Genomic DNA, 22,097 nt, shown 5'->3' on the forward strand with positions numbered 1-22,097 from the left:
CCCCCCCCTGTCTTTTGCTATATGAATAGCTTATTTTATGAGGTCAAGCAGCAATTTGGCCACTTCCATTTTCTTGTATTTCCTTGGACTTTCTTCCCCTCTTTTTTTAGTTCTTTCTGTCATTCTTGGCTTGAATTTGCTTACTGAAGTCTTTTTAGTTTGAAATGTCTTAATTTAAAAATCTCATTTTAAATAACATTGGATAAGTTTTATTCTCTTAGTAAGAGCAAGACTTGAACAGCACCTTGCTCATTTTAAGATCAGAAATGTAGTGTAGTCTGCACAAAACAGCTTAAATCACAATGTGATTTGGCAATGTACTGTTCATTTTAGGACTTTTTATAGTGCTATTAATTGCTCTTTGAAATTGTTAAGTCAACTTGAAGTCTAGCATGTTGAGGTGCTCATTAGCACTTTTTTCCACATTCGAGAATGCCCTGCATTCTTCAGCAACCTGTGGAAACTGCATTACATTAAAAACAATAAAGGAAAGGTTAATCATCCAATCTGACAGTGCCTGAAGACTTGCACAACTTAACTGCACTAAAATTGCTTCATTTTAATACATGCAAGTGCTATATATAACCCTTACCTATTAAAGGAGTAAATTACCATTTTACCACTTACTGATGTCAGTGATTAAAAAATATCCATTTCTACTAAGAGTTAGAGCAGCAAATAAATGCATTTAAAGGTTGAAGCACTTGTAATTAAATGAGAAAATAGTGTTAAGGCTTTGCAAGAGAGCTTAAAAGTGACTAAAATGTGTATTCATTTAACTATTGAAACAGCAGTTGTCACTGTTTGCCCATTCTACAAAAATAATCCCTCAGCTTCATATCTGACACATTTGGTCTACAGCAATGACACTCAATCTTTTGGCCCCGCATGCCTGATCTAACGCGCAAGGTTGCATTGTCCACCTGCAGGGCTCCCCACGGGTCTGGACATTTGGCAGTAGCAGAGTGGTGATTTAATGCTGCCACTGTTCTTGCACCACCAAATTTTAGGTCCTGTGGGGAGCTCTGTGGGCTGGATGACAGCTCCAAGAGCTGGGGGTTGAGCACCCCTGGTCATTCAGCCTCAGACTACTTTAAATTTGCTTGTCCAGATAAAATTTGTTATATAAGACACGGGACATTAAAAATGTGTTACTCAGTTTGAAATTTTTCTACGGTGTGGTCTGTGTATTGTTTTTTTTTCTTTTTCTTTTTTACAGCCAAACTATAAAGAGGTTGAAACCTTTGGAAATGTTTGTTTGGCTGGTCTCTATTTTTAGTGTGTAGAGCCAAGTCTGAAGAATGACTGTCCCCTCCCCACTCCCCCCAAATTATATTTTTTGTTTTATTTTTGTTTTGGTTTTTCATTTAAAAAAAAACAAACACAAGGTATTTTATTGTTTTGCCTTTTGGCAGTTGAAGTTTAAGATTAGCTTTGCGTCTTGTTTTTATGCTTTCTTTATTACCAGGAAGACTAGAAAGGTACCATATTTTCTCGCCAGAATATAATATGCCCCTTTATTTGAAATGCAGAATACAGAAGAAGAACCTTTCCTTATAGTAAGCAACTGAGTAGCAGCAGCTAGGTAGTGAAACTCATTGCACTGCTCCCTGTGCATCACTTCAGATTTTATTTTTGGTTTCACCCATAAGCAGCAGAATCTGCTTTTACCGTATTTTTCACATATAATGCTCAGTCAAAATTTCAGAAGCTGTTTTTGGGGGGAGGTCTGTTGTGAGGAAAATAATCCTCATCTTATATTCAAGTAAATATGGTATTTTTCCCCCTAATCAGCATGAGGGAAAAAGCCCCTCATCTTATATTTGCATGCAGGAAAACCGCCTCATTTAAATATATTGTCTGTCATTAAACTGCTGCCAGAAGCAGCATGTGCTCAGTAATGGAAACCAAGTGTGAAGTTGATTTGAATGCAGCCCACACTGAGCATGTCTGTCAAACAAATGGCCCATATTGGGCACATGTACTGATGGGAACCTACCACAAGGATAGCTTAGTGCAACCCATCTGAATAAGATATAGTTACCATTGTGCTCAATTGACCTCAGTGCCAACACTTTTAGAAATGGCTATAAAAGCACAAAAATCTGTTTTACAGATATTGTCAAAATTTTGTGATAGGCAAACAAACATTCAGATGTGATGAAATTTTGAGGCATAAATCTTATGAGAGATGTAAATTTTACAAATGTTGGTCAATTAATAACTGAGCTGAAGAAGAGCACAGGACTTCTGCCTTGTGCTTTTAGCTCTAAGACTCTTTTTGCCTTTTATCTATGACTGGTGCTCAAGGTTTTGGCTCTGCAGACCAAATGATGTTGGGCTGGTCTGCAGGCTGGATCAAGCAGTGAGTGCCCAGATTGGGTCCCAGGGCGCTGCACTGTCGCTGCCTGGCTGGGATCAGGCTCTGGATCACCGTACTGCTCCCACTTGGCCCCTATAAGCCAGGATTGGGTCTGCGGCCCTGTGCTGCCCTTGCACACCTAACCTGGTGTGCAGGTTATTGGCTGCAGGACTCTACATGAGTCCATGGGGAGTCCTATTGGCAAGACGACGTGGTGCTGGGGGACAGATCTGGGCTAGGGGTTGAGCACCCCTGTTCTATGAAGTTCTAGTTTCCAGTCTGGATTTTTAGATCCTTATTCATAACATTTTTTAGTTTCATTTTAGCGTCTCATAGCTTATCCAAATATTAAACTTTTAAATGGTAATATTTAAGAAGATAGTACTCCAGTTTTTGAGAAAATAAGGGCCAAACTGTGATGGGGAAAGATGTGTAATTTTATAAGAAATCATGGTAAAATAGTAGCATGTTTCTCACTATGCTAAGAAGTTCCACAGTGTAAAATATCTTGGTGTTCTTAGTTGACCCAGGATGCTGTATTGAGCAGTTCTTTGTTATCACTCGTAAATTGAAGTATACCAAGGAAGTAACAAAGCTGTTACTATAGATTAAACATGGTGGGAGACTGCATACCAGCAGATGCTTACACCGAAGATGTAAGAGCTTCAGCATGAAATTCCGAGAACTGACAGTATAAATCATTGAGAATAAATACAGCCCCCTTGACTGAATAGGCTTGGCAGAAAAGAATTTGGTGCAGGAGCTTTCTCTTGCTCTAGCTACAGTTGTTTAGCTTGAGAGTTGAGCTAATTCAATATTTGGTGGGGGCAGGGAGGGAAATGCTAGGGATTTAAGATGCTGACTGAGCTGTGCAACCATTTCAGTTATGACTTGAAGCATGTTTGCTATTTCAGCCCTGGGCATTTTGTCAAGGAGAATTTTAGACGTGCTGGGGTGATGTGCTTAACTGAGAGGGCAATTGAGGACTTTACCCCAAAGCTTTTCATGGTAGCGTCCTGACTGCCTTTCCCAAGCATTCCTGTCTCTGACTTCCCCCAGATTTATCTGATGAGCAGCAGCGAGTTATGTAGGTTTAATTGTCTTGGCCCATTTTGACTTCTCCCACCAACTGCTGGAGAACAGGTACCATGTCCCACAGACATGGTATATGTTTGAAGACGTTAATATTTGAAAATGTATATTTGAAAATGTAAATGTAGCAAGATTATTGAAAGAAGTGTGCTTCAGTGGTAGTCTTGGCAGTGTTGTTCTGTCTTGTTATGTGTAATAAATGCCCTAATATTCTGTTTCCACCGGACTCTGTAAGGATTTTAGCTTCCTATAAAAGCGTTGTTGGTAAAATCCTGATGTAAAGGTTAAATCTCCCATTGAGTACCTTAAGGCTGAAAGTTGCTGATAGTGTGGTGCTATTCATTTTCTGTCTTTGGTTGCCCTGGAAGTTAAGTGGGAATGTATTCAATACTGCACACTTAGTATTTGCATTGCAGTACTGGAAAAATTCCAGCTTTCTGCAGAGGTTTCAGAAGCTGTGATCTTTGAAACAATGGCCACCTTTCATCAATGACTTTGTTCCTTACTGTCCCACACAATCTCTCATCCTGTGAAGATTTTGGTCTGAAGGAGAAAAGTACCAGTTTGTACAAATGCATACTAAGCTTTCGTACCCAGTGCTGTTTTTCAGTTCCTGAAAGTTTTCTTTGGCTTCAATGGAGCAGTGTTCTTGGTTACATAGTACAATAGGTGTGCATGGAGTTTTTTGCCGATAAGTGACAAGTCCCTGCCAGTGGGCTTCACAATCTAAGTGAATTTCTCCTTCCTTTTGTGTCTCACAGAAGGGCTGTTTTCGGGGACAATGAAAGATTGTGCAGAGAACTGTAGGGCTCTTGTGTAGGCCCTTTAAATTTGGTTCTAACTCAATATATTGCTGCTGTGCTGCCAACATAGGATTCATTGAAGTTGCCTTTCATTCAGTGCTGAATTTGGTAGATTAACTTTTACCTCAAGCTTTAAAGAGCAAGCTGCGTCTTTAACCTGATTAGTAGTTGGAGATTTTCGGTCAAAACCTGAAACAGAGGAGTCTAGAATGATCGTGAGCTTCATTAGCAAGTGTATCTGACATTGCATATGTACGCAGCAATGTTGACTCTTTCCTCTCAGATTTGGACTCGTTTTTTTCAGTCTTCGGTTTCTTAGAGACTAAGAATCATAAATATGTTTGTCGAGTGTCTGAGGGCAATATACAGGCTTTATGACTCCATAGCAGTTTAATCAGCTGAAATGTAAAGAAACTTGTAACACTGGTTAAATTATATAACACTGGTTAAGTATATGGACCCTCTTTTCTGTTCAAAGAGAATACCACATTTTAATTACACAGGGAAAGAAATAAGAAAAAATTGTGATGAATGAATTGGTTGAACCTGCTGCTGTTTGGCTGGGAAATGTTTTCAGGAAGGCTGAGGTAACAGGGCAGTGCCATGCTGGGTACATCAAATGTTATTTACAAACAAAAATAAATCCTTTTAAAGAAGATTGCTGATTCTATAGAGATCAACAGAAACTGCAGAAAGAATTGCAGTGTTCATGTAATTTTAAGTCATTAAGCTGCTAACTTCTAGCATCTGCCAGAATGGTGTGGTGGGAAGAATACACTTAATGTCTTTCATCCAGAAGTCTCAAAGTGCAAGTGTAGACAAAGTACCTTCTGTCCCCAGCGTATTAGAAGTAAGCCACAGCTGTGTGACTTCTTTTATAATTCAGAGCTGATTGATGTCCAGTGCAGTCTGGCTTGTGCTCTTCTGCTGTGGGTAGATGCACTTGATAGAGAATAATGTCTCATTCATTGGGGGTGGAAGTGCCTTTGAAAACTGCTGCTGAAATTCATGCTTATAGCAGCAGAGACAGAGCTGGAGGTTTTCTTTCTTTCTTTCTTTCTTCCTTCCTTTTTTTTTTTTTTTTTTAAGTCTTGCTGAAAATTAGAACATCTTGCATTGAATGGAGGCTTGGCCATATAGTAAACCTTGGGCAGTCTGTTGTGGGTTGTGACGTGAAATACAGACACATACTACACTCTCCAACTAAAAGCTTAATGGAGAAGGAAAGATCTCACCCATGTATCCAGAAAAGCCAACAAAGAAGCGTGGTTGCAATACTGGCAGCTCAAGCATTTAAAAAATAAGTCATGAGTAAGAATCCAGAACTCATGCAGGTATCATTAAAAGCACTTAAATGTTCGTTCTTTTATTTGCTCTCTGCTTTGAGTCTCTAAAACGGGGTGGACAATTATTTTGGCTGGAGGGCTGCTGAACAAGCTTTGGTGAGCTGTCGAGGGCCACAAGGGTAGCTCTGTCCCTTGACAGGTGTCCTGCCCCCTGGTCACCATCTTGGGACCGGAAGTCCCCACCCCCGACCTTTGCCATTGGAAGTCCCTCCCCTCAGCCCAGAAGTACTCCATTTGGGAAGGGGGGGTTCCAATCTTGGAACAGGAAAAAAGATTATATACTAAAAATCAAGCATCCACAAGAACATGTTTAATTTTACTGTGGGGGCGGGGGAGATTGTCCTGATTTGGGCGTTTGTTGTGTATATAGAGGTGATTGCATAATAGCTCAAACTGAAGCCTCAGTCTTATACTGTGGGGGTGTGGGTAGGTTTGGGGTTTGTGTGGGGCTGTGGGCAGATAGGGGTATATGTGGAGATGTGTGGGTGGGTATGGGGTCTGTGGGGGTATGGAGGGGGGTGGCTGGGTGTGTGGGGTATGGGTGCAAGTGTGTGGTGGGATGTGGGCACGTAGCAGTGAGCAGGGCTCCCCCAGAGGCGTGTGGGGTGTGTGTGGTGGGGGTTGTTGGGAGTATGGGGGAGGGTGTGGATGGATGCGGTGTTTGGGAGGTGTGTGATTATGTGAGGGGGAGGGTGTGGTTGGGCTTGTGAGGGAGGCTTTGTGGGTATGGTGGGGTGTGCATGGGACCCCTGCACCCCTCTAAGCTGGTCAGCACCTGCCCATGTGCCCTGCGGCACTTCCCTGCCACTGCCAGCAGCACGCAGCCCGTCCCACGCCTGCTCCAGACTCGCCCCAGCAGGAGCAGATCAGCTGGGATCCACGCTGCACAACCCCGACCCCCACGCCTGCTCTGGACTCACCTGCTTAGGCTAAACAGTGGTGTGAAAAGCAGCCCCTCCCCTTCACCGCTGCCTGGCGCTCCCTGCTACAGCTGCCCAGAGCCTGTATCTGGGTTGTCCCGTGGCTCCTCTGCGCTGCCACCGATGCCAGATACAGCAGTGACAGCAGCAGAGCCACAGGGCAGCCCAGCATGGGCTCCAGGCAGCTGTAGCAGGGAGCGCCAGGCAGTGGTGAGGGGGAGGGGCCGCTTTTCGCCCACGCGGAGCAAACAGTTTCTGTCCAGCCGGTGGTGGTGGTGCTGCTGCTGCTGTTGAGTGTGAACAGACAAGTCCAGAGCAGGTGTGGGGTCGGGGCTGTGCAGCGCGGGTCCCCACTGGTACCACGGGGCTGGGGCCAGCAGCAGTGGCAGATGGAAGAAGCTGCCGCCACCTGGTCTGCCTAGACAGGCAGTCCCTGGAGCCACCCCCGCCCATCTGCATGCTCAAGGGGCAGCAGGATGCACCTCAGCAGGACAGTGCCTGGACCAGGCGGGAATGAGGGACCCACTGCAGGCCAGACAAAGCCCGTGTGGGCCAGATGTGGCCTGCAGGCTTTGTTTTGCCCACCTGTGCCCCAAGATGTACTTGGGTCATATTGTTCAAGGTGTTCCCCAACTATGAGGGTTGGCAACTTTTTTTCTGAGATCTTCACAATCCAAGTGCCTTCAGGACCTCTAGATTTTTAGAACACCAAATATCAAGGGTTGACAGCACTGCTTAGGACATTTGGATATTAAGAGCTTGTTGAATCCTCATTTTAATTATATCTAGAGTATGGTATTTTGACACAGCAAGCATGTGGAACTTCTCAATACAATTTCATCTAGGGCTAGTCTTCAATTGAAATTTAAAATATTGAATTCCCCAGAGCTGAATGTGTTTTATTGTAGCTGCCTGCTTAATGACTTGTATTCCTTACAGCATTTTTTTCAGTGCCCAGCTCCTATCTTGTTATGCAAAAATACAAGTGACTTCAAAGAAAGCATTTAATAATCTATTTTAAGTGGGACAGAATTATTCATTTGAAAGAGTAATCTAGCTATGGGCCATGGCATCACATACATGCAGAGCTAACAATATTAGGGTATGTTTATGCCTATCCCTCACTCTGTGCCTGACTGTTCAGACTGTAAACTCTCTGGCTCTGGGATTGCTCGCCACTGTAAAGAGTTTAGTGGATTGGATCCCCATTCTTGATTTGGTCCATTGGCGTTTTGTATGAAGCATGACTAATAACATCAGACAACACAGCATTCTTGTATCCTCTACTAATTAATCAAATGATTTCCTTTTTTTTTCAGTTCAGATGTACTGCTTTCAAACCTTTTGGCTTTGGCTACTGGAATGCACTTAGCCTCCCTTTCATATTTGGGGGAGCTGCTTATACTCCTGTTGCTGTGGCAGTGTTAAGTCGTTTAAAGTACTCTGCTTTACTGTTGGTGGAAGAATCTTTTGAAATGGTTTGAGTTTAATAGACGTCTGCCTACTGTGTGTTGGATCATCTGAAAAGCATAATCCAGTATGGGTCTGGCACAGACGCCCACTTAAAACATCTGACTCCTGTTTTGCGCGCGTTGTCTAGCAGTACCTGGACAACATTTTTCTGGCTCATTTGTACTCCTGCTAATGTCCAGCATCCCACTTGGACTGGAATGATCTGTGGATTACTCACTTTTTAAGTATATGAATATTCAAAGAGGCTGCCACAAATTCTTTTTTTTTCTTCTCTACAGTACTTGGGCCATGTGGAAGTGGATGAGTCCAGAGGAATGCATATCTGTGAAGATGCTGTGAAGAGATTGAAATCTGTATGTATGGTTGTTTCATCAAGATGTTAGCTGGTGGGCTGTGCATGTTATACCAAATGTTGCTGTTCCTGCAGTAATGTTTCAGTTTTCAGACTGCACTTTTGACCTTAGGTTAAGAAAACAGTTGGCTTATTTAAAAGAACACTGCATATGATTACAGAGGCACATGCTAATCTGGAGATGAGAGGGGGAGAGTTCAAAAACAAAAAACAAAAAAAACCCCATTCATCCTACTTGTAGTAGCTAGAAGGTTGCAAAGAACTTATAGAGAAGGATGGGAGGTGCTGTGATGTTCCAGAGAATTAGTGTCACAAGAGATTTTATTTAACTCCTGTTAGCTAAATATAAGGAAAGATCTCTCCCTCTTGAGTCTGCCACTGAAGCAGGCAACTTAATTTACTCTTTTACACACAGCATTAATTGTTGGTGTTTGGGCTGCTTTTCCTATGCAACTTAGAACAGTAGCATTGCTGTATGCATGCTAAGCTTGCGTCTGCTCCAAGTGGCCTGATTCTGGTGTCAGTATGATGGGCTGCTCTTAGTTTGGCTTCTGTGAATGTTTGTTCCTGAAAACCGCGCTCGTTTAAAATGCTTTTGACTCCTGTAGCTCGCTTTTAGGACATTTTATCATCTGTTTCCTGTAGTTACTACCACAAAATCCTGCAGAAATAATAAGCTCCAGATAGTTGGTGGCCCGTTTATCAAGGAATCAGGGACTTCAAAGATCTTAAAGCCAGCAGAAGGAAAAATAATGAAATAATTCATTAGAGAAACAATCCTAAGCGTGATGGATACCGAACTACAGTTCTTGTTCTTTCCTGTTCTTTCTCCTTTACTCCATAGCTGTATAAACTCTTCAGTGATGAAGGTGGCCCTTCTATTTAGTATTGCTGCAAAATTAGTTTTGCAAGCATCTTTGTTGCAACTTCTGCAAACTTAAGTCTGCCACCAGACCTCATTATTATTGTTGTTATTGTTATTGTTGTTGTCACATTTACTGCTTGTTATAATAGCAGATTTCATGGGTTCTGACTAAATCCTTTGTTTCCTTCTCTGTTTAGCACAGAAGATTATAGATTTTTTTTTCCTCATGTGCTTTCAAGTTTCTGAATTGACTTCAGTGCTTTGGTTTAAAGACTGAGTCTTTTAATTGTCGTCTTCCTCAACCAATCTGTAGCAACGTTTTACAGCTCCACTTCATCCGCTTTTATTTAGTATAACAGTGAGTGGTTATTACTGTTGGTAGCAGGCAACAGATAATGAGCCACTATGTCCTTTTGTTGGATTTAGTTTTCTGTGTAGCTAAAAGTCAAGTGTAGAGACTGACAGCATTATCAACTTGCATCCGTTTTTCTCTTGTCCTGATCTTCGTAGGTCTTTAAACTGCCCTCTTCACTGCAGTATCAAAGCACCTTCCATTGGTATGTTAAGTAACATGGCTAACATCTGTCATGTAGTTTGTTCTTGCTCTTATTCTCTCCTTAAGAGGGGGAACTATCTAGAGTGGAATATTTCTGCTTTGTTAGATTTGTTTTTTTAAACCTAACTCTCACAGGCCATTTAAGCGTAGTTAAATCAATAAATAATGAAACATTTAAAAGTACTTTAAGCTTAAGGCGTAGTTGCTTTGCATTCCAAGTAAGTCCAGAGATGTGATACTGATTTGCTTGAACTATCATTTCAAACTTCAAATTTCAAAAGTTATTTGAAAATGAACAAAATAATAATTTTGTTAATTTCAAAATGAACAAAAGTTAAAGGCTTGTGTTGCCTGTAGGCAGCGCAAGATATTAGGATCATAGGAAAATGGGGCTGGAAGGGACTTCATGAGGTTATCTGTCTAATGTACTCTTGAAAATTTCCAGGGATGGAAATTCTACTGCTCTTCTGTAGCCTGTTCCTATCCTTGACTATCCTTTTAGTCAAAGTTCTTCCTAACTCTAACCTAAATTTCCTCTGGTGCAACTTGAGGCCATTGCTCTTAGTCCTGTCCCATATGGTCATAGAGAAAAGCCCATCTCCATCCTCTTTATAGCCACCCTTCAGGTATTTGATGACTGTTATCAGATCCCCTCCAGTCTTCTCTTCCCCTAGTTCCATCAGTTTTATATCCTATAGCTAAACTGTTCACAGACACTCAGCTGCCCATTTCACCATTAACCAGTAGCTTTTCTGATTATTAGAAGCTAAAGAAGGTTTTTGAGGAATGAATTTTGAATCTTATGCAAGTTGGACACTAGCTTATGGTTTTTCTAGCTGCTGTCTTCAAGTTGACTTTGCCATCTTGGGACTGAGAAACTGCCAAATTCTCACTGTTGCTTACTAAGTAGATGCCTCAGATTACTGAGCCTACTTTGTGCAGTTTTTTTAGTGATGAAACTCCATCGGATCAAAGGTTTATTTGGAGCACATCACTAGAATTAATTGCATGTCGTTTTTGGGTTTTATTTTTTGCATTTATCTAGCAATTTTTAGGATAAATAAAAGCTCCTTTCCTTTCCTTTTTTGTAAGTTTTTATGTGTTTTTTGCCACATCAAAGAGTATATATGAAGCTTTCTCACGCGAGACATTCTTTATTCTGTGGCAGGAGTGGAGTTTATTCTTAAGGTAGATTCTTGTTTCCCCCTTAATTAGTTAAGACAAGGTTTTCCTTTTGCTCTAAAACAAAATGTAAGTTTGGGCAACATTCCTTAAATTATGAAAGGTATAATGAAGGGACGTCTCTCTTTGAGGAAGCTTCTCTTCTGGTAAGCTTACAATGCCTCTAAATCTACAAGGTCCATTTTGATTTTTTGCCACTTATCATCTTCTGTAGAGTTGTTCTTTTCCGTAGAATTCTGCCCATAGGAATGCATCATCTTAGAAGAAGGAGGAAATATGAGAGCAGCCTAGCATTGTCAAAAATCATGTGGATAGAAGATTGCTAAGTAATTAAGTTCAAATTTTCTTTCTGTACTTATTTCAAGGGTTACTGTTTTTTCTCAAATCCATGTCTTTGGAAGTGCTACGGAGAGACTCTAGCAATACACTTTGAGCATTGAGCTACATCTCCTCAAATTGATGAGTTGCTTAAAGAATAATGTAAAGCTGGAATTTCTCATTTTTTGAGAAACAATTAAATGTCTTCCTCCCTTTCGCAAGCTTCTACAGCATGCTTAGTGGAAGTCTGCCCTGACTTCTAGGGTTTTTTGTTGCCACCTGCTGCTTGAATGTTTTATAATTTAATTTTGACTGATCATTGCATCCTCCATCTCAGGTGTGGCCCTTCATTTTAGCACCACACCTCCGAGGAACCAGCTTGGCTATTTAAAAGGGGCGGGGGAGAGGGGAAAGCCTGAACCTCATGGCACTCAGCTAGCCCAAATAGCTGTGTTGGCCTTTGAACAAGAGTGAGCTCCTTAATTTTGTCTTAAGTTTCAAATACATGAAGAACTTGTCAGGAATTTAGATTCCCACTATAGAGTACAGGATATATTCTGGAGGAATGATGCACCCCATTCAAAACAATACACTTGAGCTATGAACCCGAACCACTCTGTTGTCTCTGTGTTGAGGAAATTCACTTTACCGCTCATGGAATTATGCATGTAGTTTTCTTCTATGAGCAGTCATCAAGATTCAGTGAATCCAGAAAAAAAATCCCAAGACTGCAACAGCATTGTTTGCTTCCTGCTAAGGCTGTGTAATAACTAGTTTAAAATACATTTTCATTTACTGATTTGTCAATAGAATTCTTCCCTAACTAATGTATCCTATTAGTACAAGTTAAGGCTTTTTTGAATTACAACTTAAAATGAACAGTAGTGAGAGGTCCTTACAATTGTCATCCTGTTACTTTTAACAACATTTCGTTTTGTGTTGTGTGAACAATGGGGCTTACACTTTTCCATTGGTATAGCTACATTACTAAATGGAGTTAAATTGCACATCTGGTAGGTCCTCGCACTCAAATGCTATACACAGCATTTTTCTAAAAGTGCATTATTAACTAGAAATATCTAGTGCAAATTGCAAAAGGAATAACTTCATATGGGTTTTGCAAACCTGCCATATGTGTATTTGACTCCTATACAAGAAGGCAATACAAAGGCAAGAGTGTACTCTCTATTGTCTCATGTCATCTGTTCTGGTTTTGAATTGGCTTCAGTGTGTACTACCCATTTCTAACTTGCCATTTTTTGTTTTTAAATGATGCATTTGTTTTTAATATATGTTCTTGTTTTAGCAGGTAAAAGAAACAATTTAATTTTTTAAACATGTGTTAGTTATCTCTATACTATATTAACTTAGTGCTGTTTAAAACCTGTTTTGCATGATATCTTTTCCCATTAACTTTTTTCTTGGTATTAAAAAAACATTCTTTCATGTTTAACAAGTGCTTTGCACATAGCAGAATTAACTGTCACCTAAAAATAAGGTTGCTTCTGGTGAAATCCTTCTAGCTTTCGCTGTATCTTTTAAAAAGGTGATTGTTACTAGTGTAGCACAATAGAGATCACTCAACTTGGCAGCAGCAACCAGGCTCTACTGATTATATGCAGAGTACTGTGATGAATTTATTAGTTCCCCTGCGTGTATTCGGTATATCCTGTCCAAATACGTGATGAGTCATCTTTTTAAGAATCTAAGTTTAAAATCTTTCTTCGGACAAAACACTATATGAGAACCTCTCCAAATTTTAAAGGATTTACATATGTGCAAGCTATACGTTGTATAACTAGGCATGAAAAGATTTTGGGCTTTGATATAAAGCAGCAAGACAAAACAATATGAAACAAACCAGGAAATGCAAAGTTAAAATTGACACTCCCTTCTTAACATCGAATTTCCGGCTTTTTGTTGGCTTGTGGCAAGCTTCATTTAAATATGTAATTGTGCTAGTCCATGTTTGAGATTAAACTTTGAGATTGCTAAACATATGCATTTTAAACGCAGAATTATTTAATTATCAATAGATTGGTATATGCAGTTCATTTACCCTTTAGTGAGGTAGAAGATAAGATTTCTCTTGCCTCAGATGCATAGGACTAGACTCCTGGTTAATGTGATAACATTATCTCAGGGAGCCATCCTGAATAAAGTAGTCTTGCATTGAGAGAGATGACCTTGATTTATTTAACAGTTCTTTCATATCCAACTTGAATCCTGTGATTTTTATTGTCTAGAATGTCACCGGTATAAAAAATTTGGGACGATAGCAAAAGCCAGCCTTGTGCTCAGTAACAGCCTGCCACCCAATACTGAACAGACAATTTAATGCCCTATAAACATGGGCTAATCCAAATGTCTGAAGCACCAGTTCAAATTGAGCTGACTTCAGATGTATTGAAGTTCAGTCTCTTTACACCACCACCAGCAAAGTGTAATCAATAAAACAGGAATGTATTGAATTGCATGCAAGTGTGTTTGATGCTTGCATGCCATCCAATGAACTTGTCTGTTTGTGTGTTTATTTTGGGGAGTGGAGTAGGTGAAAATCAGGTCCATGCTGGACAAGCGTACAATACTTTCGACTTCAGTTCTTGCACTGAATTGCTCTCCTTTCTGAAAACGCTTTACCAGGGTTATTTAGTCCTACAGATCTGCAGATGTTGTTCCTCTTGTGTAAAGTGGCATATTTGAAGAGTTTCAAAGGGAAGGTTGGGGAAAGACTTCCACTTAAAAGTGGGTAGGTAAAGTACAGGTAAATTTGAGTTTCTTGGCATTCTAGGTAGGACCATGAGGAAGCAGGAAAGTGAGGGAAAGATGGGAGCTCAAATGCACCTACATTATGAGCCAGTTGCTAAACTTGTGTTACTGGTGATTTAAAAAAAAAACCCCAACAACCAAATCTGTTCAATTTGAGAGAGAAATTTCTAAGCATCTGAAAAATGCTCAATTTTAAGAAACAGTGATAGCCCTTGTATTTTAGATAAGGCAATCAGGGAAGTGCACTGAGAGACACCTCCAGGAGAAGCTTCAGTTTTGAGCAACCTATTACAGCTGAGTTGAAATTCTCAAAAGTAACTTAAAATGCAAATGGAGCCTCCAAATTGTCTTTTAATACAGTTAACACTTTGTGCTGTTCCGACAGTTTCAGAGACTTCTCTGGATTACAGAACACTTCTGTCTTGAGAGTCACTGATTTAATGTGAAACAAACTTAGCTGATTCCTTCAAATTAGAAATTTAAATTTCACAGGGCTGTTATATCACAGACTTTAAATAAACACTATGTCTGCTGCCAAGTTTGGTTTATAACCTTACTAAAGAGAACTAAACAGGGAGATGGAAAACAAAGTAACCTCTTTGCATGAAATTGGGGCTGAGGTTCTCTTCTTCCCACCAATTTCAGGGCAGTATCATGGTAGAGATCCATGTAATGCTTCTTTATCTGCATTTTCATGGGATTTTTCACATTTGCTTGTTGCATCCTCTCTGGATAACTCTAAACACCCCTTGCTTTCCCTCCAATCCCCCAACTCTTGTGTGTGCTTATTGGTTTAAACCCTGGGACATTTTAGCTACCAACAGTAATAGCGCTCGACTTGTCCCCCTGTTCCTCCAGGAAAGGAAGTTCTTCAAAGGCTTCTTTGGAAAAGTAAGTTTAATGCCTTATTTGTGCTTGCACTATAAGGAGTTACATCCCTGGTATAGCATTGTCGTAGGTCAGTGCGTTCATTATAAAACCCCAGAAATCTGTGTTAAAATGTTTTCACCCAAGACTGACTCAGGAATAGGTTTGCCAAGCGAAGAATGCAGAGAAAAAGCAGCCTGTAATTAAAGTCTAGTGGTAGACCAGTTGATCTTAGGCAGTGTCCAAGTGGTGTGACCTCATTTGACAAAGCCACAGGACTAGATTGTAATACTGTTAAATATTTGAAATTCCCTTCTGATTCCTGAAGTTAGCTGTGGCCTAGGTCACATAAAGCAGAACTGATGTAGTAGGTATATACCTACGTCTTAACCATTGCAACAGTGACATACCCCTGGGCTAAATCTATAGTGTGTGTTTGGAGTGGGAAGGGAGAACACTTTATCTATTACACCTGTATCCTAGGCAGCAGAGATGTACAAAGATTAAACCAAAATTTTACTTATAATCCAAATTGTTAGGCAAAACATACAAGATTCTCCTTGAATATACTGTATCAGCATTTGATTAATTGCTGTCTTGTGTGCATACACATTTTTAGGATTAAAAATGTATATCTCAATCTCCAAAATTGCTTCCTTTTTAGTTAATCAACCATTTCCTTCCTTCACCATGAAAATGTCAGCTGTTTAAAATCTTTTAAACAGTTTAACTTTGCTTCCACTTACAAATGACAAAATGGTTTTAAAATACATTATGCAGTGTACTTATGGTTCATAGACATGTTGATGATTTGGATGTAAAATCCTTTCTTCCCCTTTGCTGCTTTAAGTGGGGGAGGGAAGTTCTTTACAGCAGATAATGCTCTGTTCAGAAGTTTGTTCAGCCTTGCTTAAAGAGCATGCAGAATTTCAGTTGCCATTTTCTTTTCTTTGAGAACCTGTTACAGTACATGCCAAAGCAGAACATTACGTCTGTATCCAGGATTTTTCTAATAAGCTGGGAGGAAACACATTCTCCTGTGACGAGTATGAGTAGCGAAGGGAGAAGCTGTGACCTATTTAAAGCCCGCATGCCATATGTGGGAGATGTGTCACACAGAACAGATATGATTTGATTGTTAACAAGAAAAAACCCCAAAAGCTTAGGGAAGGCCTTGCGTAAAAACAGAGCCTGCAAAGCTTTGAGTGAAAATTTGTACTGCTTGCATAATTTGTAATGATAACTGTTTCTTACCAAGTTTCGTTAGACCTTGGTAAAACAGCAGACTTAATGGACTGAATGAGATGTACATTTTTTCTTTTGAATGTTGATGTAATATCCAAGGTCATATTTATTAAGTACTACAGACTGATTAAAGGACTATTTTAACATAATTAAATTCAGCACCTCTTTGTAAAGTAATAGCATCTACCTTCTGCCAGGAAAGAGGCTACTTTGCAGTAAGATAATTCAAGCATTAACTCTTAGCAGTGACTTCTCTACATGGCAGTACTTTTCCTGGTTTTCTGAGCCTTCTCTTCATTTTATTACAATATTTAGCCAGAAAGATAATTGACTTGCTTCCCCTTCAGCTGACTAAGTTCTTTCAATCACCATTTAGAACATTTTCTAATGACCCATAGAAATATTACCCCAAACATTGGTATATTACCAATGCCTACAGTAGAACATAGGTCAAACCTGAATTTATTGCAAATCTGTTTAGGGGAGGGGGGAATCAGTTTTTTATACATTAAGGCACGGCTTTCACTGGGCATATCTGTGAAATATTGATATGCACTTGGATATCTTATCTGGATATTTTCCACTGATCTGTTTCCACTGGAACTAATTCAGACATTCCAAACCTCCAAGGAAGGTTAGTTTTAAAACTGTCACTATATTACAAAATATTCCAAGAAGTTTTCTTTTCCCTCTTTACTGAAGGAGGGAGGGCTGGGGCAAAGTTTAATTTTGCCTGAAGTAAAATCACTTCTTGACCGCTGATATGATTTAACCTCTTTCATCCCCTCCTTCCCCCCTTATTTTTCAGGGCATTACATGGGAACTTCTGTGTCCTGCAATAAGAATTTCAGATTAGGAGTCAGGGTTTTAAAATGTAATTACATAAAGCACAAAATACTCTCTTAAATGTTTTTCTTTACTTTGAATTTGTGAGCTCTGCTACTCCTGGCTGAGTCACCTGCCTATAGATGGAAAGATATAATGAAATTTACCCAGGGTAGAGTTGTAATTGGAAGGTGGTTCATCATATGCACCTCACCATGTACATCTGGGTAACATGTGCATATCTGTGTTTTGTATGCAGTTCAGACATCAGAGTCCATACAACCCTAAGATGAATGGCAGCCACCTGTGTCTTAAAGTAAAAGAATAGCTCTCGGGTAGAACTAATTGGCTGATGATGTTTAAAACTTTATCTTGAAAGGGCTAGAAGCTTGGCTGCAAATGGAAATCTTGTATTCTACAGAACTGAATCTGTCATAGTAGGAAAAAAATGCACAAGCATGCAACATTTGTTTTTTCAAGTTATTAATGTCATGTCTTATGAACAGAACCTGACTCAAACCTGACATCTTAATGGACTATTTGAACTCTGTGACTAACACTGTTATTTAGGAAAAGTGAATTTACAATTCAGTTTACTGCATTTTGCTGCCGTTTGTTGATGCCTGCTTCTTCTGATGTATTGATGGTAACCCACTGGTCAGTGAGTTATATATCCCTCTCTATGCCCAATCCATATAAATCTATTACAGCTCTCTGCTTCAAATTCTGGCTCATTAGCATCAGTCTCATGTATAGAAAGTGTTGAAGGCTTTTTGAAAACTTGGTGTATATCGCTGGTGGAGGAATATGCTTCCTTCGCTAACACTGGAACAGTATGATCTCAACCTGCACATAGTGCCCATTTGTCACAGATACTTTCAGTACTGCATTGATTAACCTTATCGGGTCTCTGGCATAACTACTGTATACTGTTTGATGAATTAGACATCTTCTGTCATGATGGAGTCTACAGTTCGTCAACAGTATCTTAGCAAGTCCTAATACTACCTATACAATGGATGTAGCATATGTGCAGGCACACTTATTTCCATTCTAACCATTAGCATAATCATCTCATTTTGCTTCTCTGATTATGGGAGTTATTTGCGCTTATCAAGCTGATGTAGGCTACATCTGTGAAGCATTTTCTTTGCATAGGTAGTTCAGAACTTCAAGCCAAACTGGTAAGGATAATGCAAGGATTCAGCAGATGGAGGAGTTGCAGAAGGTCCCTTGGGTTCATAGGAAGAAAAAAGGAGAAAAATCAGCTGTTTTCTGCAAGATCTGGATGTGTACAAAAAAGATGTCACAGGGCTGCCAGTTGAGAGACTACAAAGGACACGCACATGAACACAGGATTCCCTTACTAAAGTCTTGTAGAAATCATATTGTCCACCTGATTCTTGACCAGGTGGTAAAATAAGACTGCAAGAAATGTAAGACTTTTCAGCACAACAATATGAAAAACAACTAAACATTATACATCTTGAACCATAATGCTGCAGGTTTTGTCGCTTCATGAATTTGGAACATAAACTGCAGGAACCAAAACTAGAATTGTGTGAATGTTATGACTTTGCATCCAGTGTAAGTAAAAAAAAAAATGGAACCAGATAGAAGTACCCAGCACCCACATTCTGTTAACTTCCAGCTGAGCAACAGATGTGACTTCCATGGCTTCATTAAATGTAGTTTTATATAAATAGTAGACTAACAGACGAGGGCCTACCTTGCCTGGCTTCCAGGATGGCTACAGGAAGTAAATGGCTGCATCTCTTCCTAAAGACCCCACACCACCACTAGCTCTCATGCATTTTGATTCTTCAGTATTTTTCAGACACTGTTCCTTGAAATTTCTGGGGTTGAACTTGGTTTTCCTAAACCCTCTGGATATCTTCCTATGCATCTCATTGCTGCTTCAAAAATTAAGGACAGACAGTTACTGTTGCAGTAAACTGCAGGCTCTTTTTTCACGCTGTTGTCTTCTGATAGTGAAACCAATGTGGCGTTGCAAGAAACTTATCACTCTGGCACATCCAGTAAAATATTCCATCCATATACTAATTCTAAGGGCAGTGTGCTGTAAATGGATGTTCAGTGACCTAAATCCAGATGCACCATGGACTACTTCAGCTTTGCTCTATTGCTTGATTTATAAAGATAACCAGCTTGTTATGATCTATGATGAACCATTTTAAAACATCCCAGTTCTCACACAAGGCCATCAGAGTTCGCCCACTCATCCACCTGTCTATAGCCCTGCAGTGGTTGGGTTGCAATACCCACAGTTCTACAGGAAGAAAAATTATTGGGAACTGTAACTGCTTATTTGCTTCAAGTGTGGAAGGGGTGGGCATGGTTAAAATGTTGCCACATTTAGATGGTTGAGTGGGATTGGAAAGAACATATCTACCAGCAATTCTGTATAGCAGCCAGAAAGTGTTGTCTTTTTGGTTTTGTTTTGGTTTTCTTTTTCACTGCATAAGTGCTTCATCTCTCCAGTGTTAGGCATCATTCTTTAAAAGTTATCTGATGGTGGCTTTTTCCTTACATGGAACAGTAAATAGTTTAATATGCATAAAATAATCTGCAGTTTTCACTGCTTTCAAAGCCTTATTCCTGAGCTTTCAGCAGCTAGGAATGGAAGGCAGGAAAACTGAGGAGTAAGGTTTTGGATTTATGCCAGAGTAGTCCCTAGCAAACTAACTTCTTTCCTCCTGCATCACAAAGCTAAAACTGCTGTGTAAAGATCCATAAACACATACTTTCACTTCTGAGGCAGCGTCACAGCACATTTAACTCATATCTAACTGAAACATATTTGGAGTTAAGCCTAAAGTACAAGTATGCATTAAAGGTTCACAGCATTTTAATTAACATCTTGTGGGTGCTTCTAACACTGATTTAAGGTGATGCCATGATTCTGCCACATGACGATGGGGCAGAGGGTTGGGGTGGTGGAGAGTTCAGGTAAGAATTTTTAAATTGTTTAAATGTGTGCTATAGAAGCTACCTGTGGTGTAACTCCTTATGCATTAGTGTTACCTGACTCTTTTTGGTAGACTAAGTGGGTGAAGAATTCAACCTTAGAATCCTTTCTTTTAAATGAATGTATTAACCTGTTTTGACTCCACCTGTCTTCCTTCCTTCCTTCCCTGCCTCCCCCTTTTTGCATTGTGTTTCTGAAATACTGGCTTTGGCTTGGTTCTTTGAATGATTTGCAGTTTGGTTTGAGTATCTGGCTTTGGGCATCCCTACTGAACTCGGACTTCACCTGCATTTACTGCTGTGGCTCTTGGAAAGTGGAAGTGGGTGACAATGTGGCAACATTTGTTGTAATGCTTTCTTTCTTTCTCTCTCTCCTTGTTTTTTTCCCTTGTCGTGAAAGACTGGAAAGAAGGCTGTTAAAGCAGTCCTGTGGGTTTCAGCGGATGGACTCCGAGTTGTAGATGAGAAAACAAAGGTTAGATTTCCCTGGATTTAAATCTTGAGTATTTAAACATAGGATATGATTTTAAAACTTTCCAAAAAATATCTCTAATTTTTGGATTAGTACAAATGTTGAAAAAGCTTAATGTATATGACCAAAATAGTTACTTAGTAAAAGTATTCATTCCAAGTGGTTCCCTCAGAACTTGAGTTTTTTCCATCTGGTGTCAGAATGCACTCTGTTCATCTGAGTATTAGCAGCCATATAAAATCAGAATCCTGCTTTGTTCCATCTGCCTGAGAAGCATATTTTTCTGATCAATTCTATTGACATTGGACATAGTTCCATGACCCTGAAGCTTTCTGTGCTAGTAAAGAAGGTTACAAGATTAATCCATAAAGAAATATATATTGATCAACCTGGTATGCAGTGCAGCTGGGGAATGATGTATATGATGAACAGGAACAGGCTTCCAAAATGCACTAAACTTTACAATAAGGGTTGTCCTTGCTAAAATTATAAAACCTTCGTTATGGATAAAGCATCTAGGAAACAAACCCATTTTAATAATTCATATTCCTGTTTAAGGTAACTGTTTAGTCCTAAATAGAAGGCTTATGTAAAATCATTCACTTGTTAAAACCTTGTATGTCATATTTTAGGGTTTTTCAAAAGCATTAAGCTCTGAAAGTTATAGCATTGTTACCTTTTTTGTTGTGTCCAGCCACCTGTATCTTTAGATAAAGATGGCAGTGAGGTAGTTGGAGCTTCAAGCATTTGACTCCTTGCAGAAGTGAGTGAATACTTAAAACGGTGCCACTGCCATCAGTGCAACTTGCATCCTTGTTTGTTCTATGTCCATGAAGTATATCAATTTCAAAAGTGTATCACCTGAAAGGTGGCCTCTGCAGGTCAGATTTGAGAGGTAAGGCAAGGGTGATAGGCAGAACTTATTTAAGTCTCCCCTGTAATGTACAGGCTCTCTAACTTTGGTCTCTAGATGGTTCATCTGGCATGTTTCATCTACATTAAAGTCACTGAATGTTTTAAAAAGCTGAAATACTTAGTTCAATATTCAGTTTCCACTATGCATGTTACCTTAAATCCAGGTTTAGTGCCTTTTTTCCAAATGATTTTAAAAGCATCTCTTTTAAGAATTATATTCTGTACATCTTATTTTCTTAAAGTAATATTTGACAAATAGGGCTATGTATGCACTGATGTTTTTAAGTGTAGAATGTTGTTACTGCCTCCTGGTGGTTGAATATCCTGAGACAGACACTAGATAATCCCTCAGACAGGAACAATTCTATAGAAAACATTTTAAAATATATTTGAACTGATTGTTTTTTCATCAGACTAATACCTGTCTCTGAGTCTGCAATTTTATGAGCATATCTCCCATTGCTTTTGTATATAGATGTTGACCATCTAGCCTAAGTTATCAATACTACTGATCATCTGGAATATTAAAAATGTTGTGTAGCTATTGGAGCCTCTTATTTCTTGTGCATGCTGGCTTTGCCCACTCATGCCACTAATTGGCTCATTGTGCCATTTATCCATATAGGGATGACAATTTGGGGGCTTGGCTTTAACTACAAACACCCCATTTTCTACAATGAGCTAGTAAAAGTTTCAGTTGCACTTGGACCCAGGGGTCTCTGGTTCAATCCCCCCCCCCCCCCCCCC

General features: G+C 39.7%; 1 protein-coding gene across 8 annotated transcripts in view; it reads left to right on the forward strand.

The window, feature by feature from the left end:
* The window catches only part of NUMB (NUMB, endocytic adaptor protein), a 105,555-nt gene that overhangs the window by 70,200 nt on the left and 13,258 nt on the right, over positions 1–22,097 (forward strand). For 6 of the 8 annotated variants that reach the window (XM_025211983.1, XM_006030351.3, XM_006030353.3 and 3 more), the window contains exons 3-5: positions 8,275–8,349; positions 14,897–14,929; positions 20,364–20,438. In XM_025211983.1, the coding sequence (XP_025067768.1) occupies positions 8,275–8,349; positions 14,897–14,929; positions 20,364–20,438 (183 nt within the window). The remainder of the gene's footprint in view (positions 1–8,274; positions 8,350–14,896; positions 14,930–20,363; positions 20,439–22,097) is intronic. The other 2 variants (XM_006030352.3, XM_006030354.3) reach the window with 1 other exon arrangement.

Source organism: Alligator sinensis, unplaced genomic scaffold (genome assembly GCF_000455745.1).
Source record: "Alligator sinensis unplaced genomic scaffold, ASM45574v1 scaffold381_1, whole genome shotgun sequence".
Taxonomy (NCBI): Eukaryota; Metazoa; Chordata; order Crocodylia; family Alligatoridae; genus Alligator; species Alligator sinensis.